The 2,154-nt window shown below is 39.4% G+C and overlaps 1 protein-coding gene across 1 annotated transcript; it reads right to left on the bottom strand.

The window, feature by feature from the left end:
• Positions 1 to 116: 116 nt before the first annotated feature.
• Positions 117 to 1,478, bottom strand: LOC105888449 (ATP-binding cassette sub-family A member 9-like). Its single transcript, XM_012814081.2, has 3 exons — positions 1,408 to 1,478; positions 836 to 927; positions 117 to 357 (listed from the first exon to the last, which is right to left on the bottom strand). Exons 1-3 carry the CDS (start codon positions 1,474 to 1,476, stop codon positions 117 to 119), a joined length of 402 nt encoding a protein of 133 aa, XP_012669535.1. The 5' UTR covers positions 1,477 to 1,478.
• Between the last annotated feature and the right edge of the window lie 676 nt (positions 1,479 to 2,154).

The raw sequence follows: 2,154 nt of genomic DNA, 5'->3' as shown, positions 1-2,154 counted from the left end.
AGCTATATACTTATCAAAACCGACCCTGAACAATAAATTTACACATTAATGTCTGTGTCTGTGTGTTTCCTTTGTCCCCTGGCCTTTGTGGGCACTGCGTAGCTGTTGAGGTCAATTCAAGAGCTCTGTGTGTAAGAATGAAAGAACTTCAAGTGTTTTTCAAAGCTTAAGATTAGAGCATTGCTCCCTTTATCTGACAGAAAAGAATACTGGGTGGGCATCTTTGTGACCTCTACCTCATCTGTGTCTGTGACAGTCACAGCGTTTGCTGTTCTGGTTCTTTCCATCTGAACATCTTCATCCTCCACTTCAGGTTCTTCCAGATTTGGGAAAACATCACTACTTTTTGGAGAAATTCTGAAATCAAAACGGTGTGATAATGACAACTTGCAAGTAGAAAAACTTATAGAAAGTAATGAAGTTTCTAACATGAAGTCATGTTTACTTCTATTCTCTAATTGTTAATGGTATACAATGGATATTTGTACATTGAACCTAAAAATATAATAGAATAGTGGTAAATATTTTTAAAAATTCTGTAGGTAAAGGATTGGAGTTTAGGCTCAAGGTCATTGCAGCAGCTATAACTTCATTAGTAAGCTCATTGAATGTGCTTTAGAAATGTAATTTAAGGCATTAATAGGTTCACACTAAATAAACCACACAGGCTGTGGGAAAAATTATTTCTGATGCTGGGATTTTACCAGTTATAGAAATAAATAATTTAACACGAATTGAATATGATACTTTTTTTACTTAATTTAGGCATATTAAAATGTCTCTATGCAATGAATTTTTAAAACAAAACAAGAAGTTCAACTTGAATTCTCTCCACCTGAATACAGGGTCGTTTCTCATTCCTTCCTTCCTGAAGTTCTTTTCTAGACATCGCAGAATGAAGAAGAAAAGGAAAAACTGAAGATAAGGCTAGGGAAAGAGAAAGACAAATAAAATTAATATCACCACGCGAGCAATGACTTCAACATTGGAATTAATGGAAGGAGGTCGATTATACGTAAAACTAGATTTGATAACATTTTCATGAGATTGAAAGACAATCTACTTAATGTATATGAAACTCCCACAATTAGCTTCACTGCTATCCAGAGAGAGCATAAGACAATCACAGTAAGTAGTAGGCTGGAAACAGTATGACTCAAGCTGTTTGGAACTTAGATTTCACACTTGGCATCGGACAGTTGTAGTAAAGATAGTGGTCTAGATTTAAAAGCCATTGTGTGTGTGTGAGAGAGAGAGAGAGAGACAGAGAGAGAGAGAGAGAATATCCATTGCTTCAGATGCCCAAAATGACCAAAACTTTTTAACTTGATGCAATTCAAAGAAGCTCAAACCATACACAGCTGTGTTCCCTCATGCAAGAACATTGACCAGGAGGGGTCTTCTTACCAGTAGCAGGGCCAGGTATACAATTTGAGATTCTGACTCTCCCAAGTAATCCATGGAGTCAGGAGACATCTGTAAAATGAGGAGAGAGTGTGTTTAGACGGACCTTTATCTGTTCATGGGATTGGCCCAACCCGAGACAAATCACTGCCCATTAAATGGCCTTAGGACAATTCTACCTGATCCTCCTTCAGGGACCAGGTAAACGCTAATTTCTGTCTGTGTAGATTCGCCTTTGCTTCCAAGATATCTCAGTGAATTGTCGACCTGTGCCCGTCGGTAAGCTGAGACACTTGTGTACATAACACCGTGAGTTAGCAGGATTTGCCCTGTTAGGAGACTCCACAGCTGGTGCTGGCACTGAAGCAACCTGCAAGTTTGTCTTAAGACAAACCCTCTCCCCTGACTTTCCCTGACTTCCCTCCTCACCTGTGCTCCTGCCTATATATTCTTCCACCTGGAGCCCTGGAATTGCTACATCGCTCTTACCCTCCAACATTTGCTTTTGAAAATAATCGTAACAATCCCTTCCCACTGAAGGCAAAGTGCCTGCCCCAGAGTTTCACCTGGGTACATGTAAGGGCACTTTCCCAGCATCCCACATCTTTAGCGTATAAAGGCGAAAAGGCCTGACTTTGTTCATAGAGCTATTCTTATTAAGACTTTTCCTGAGCAATTTTAAGCCCTTTGCAGTAAATTTTTAACCATCACAGCCTTCCACCATCCACCAGATGATTTTTTTGGTAATTT

The sequence above is a fragment of the Otolemur garnettii genome, unplaced genomic scaffold, assembly GCF_000181295.1.
Source record: "Otolemur garnettii isolate 467f Iridium unplaced genomic scaffold, OtoGar3 scaffold02799, whole genome shotgun sequence".
Lineage (NCBI taxonomy): Eukaryota > Metazoa > Chordata > Mammalia > Primates > Galagidae > Otolemur > Otolemur garnettii.
The sequence above is the reverse complement of the archived record's forward strand: the minus strand, read 5'-3'. Positions and strand labels throughout refer to the sequence as shown.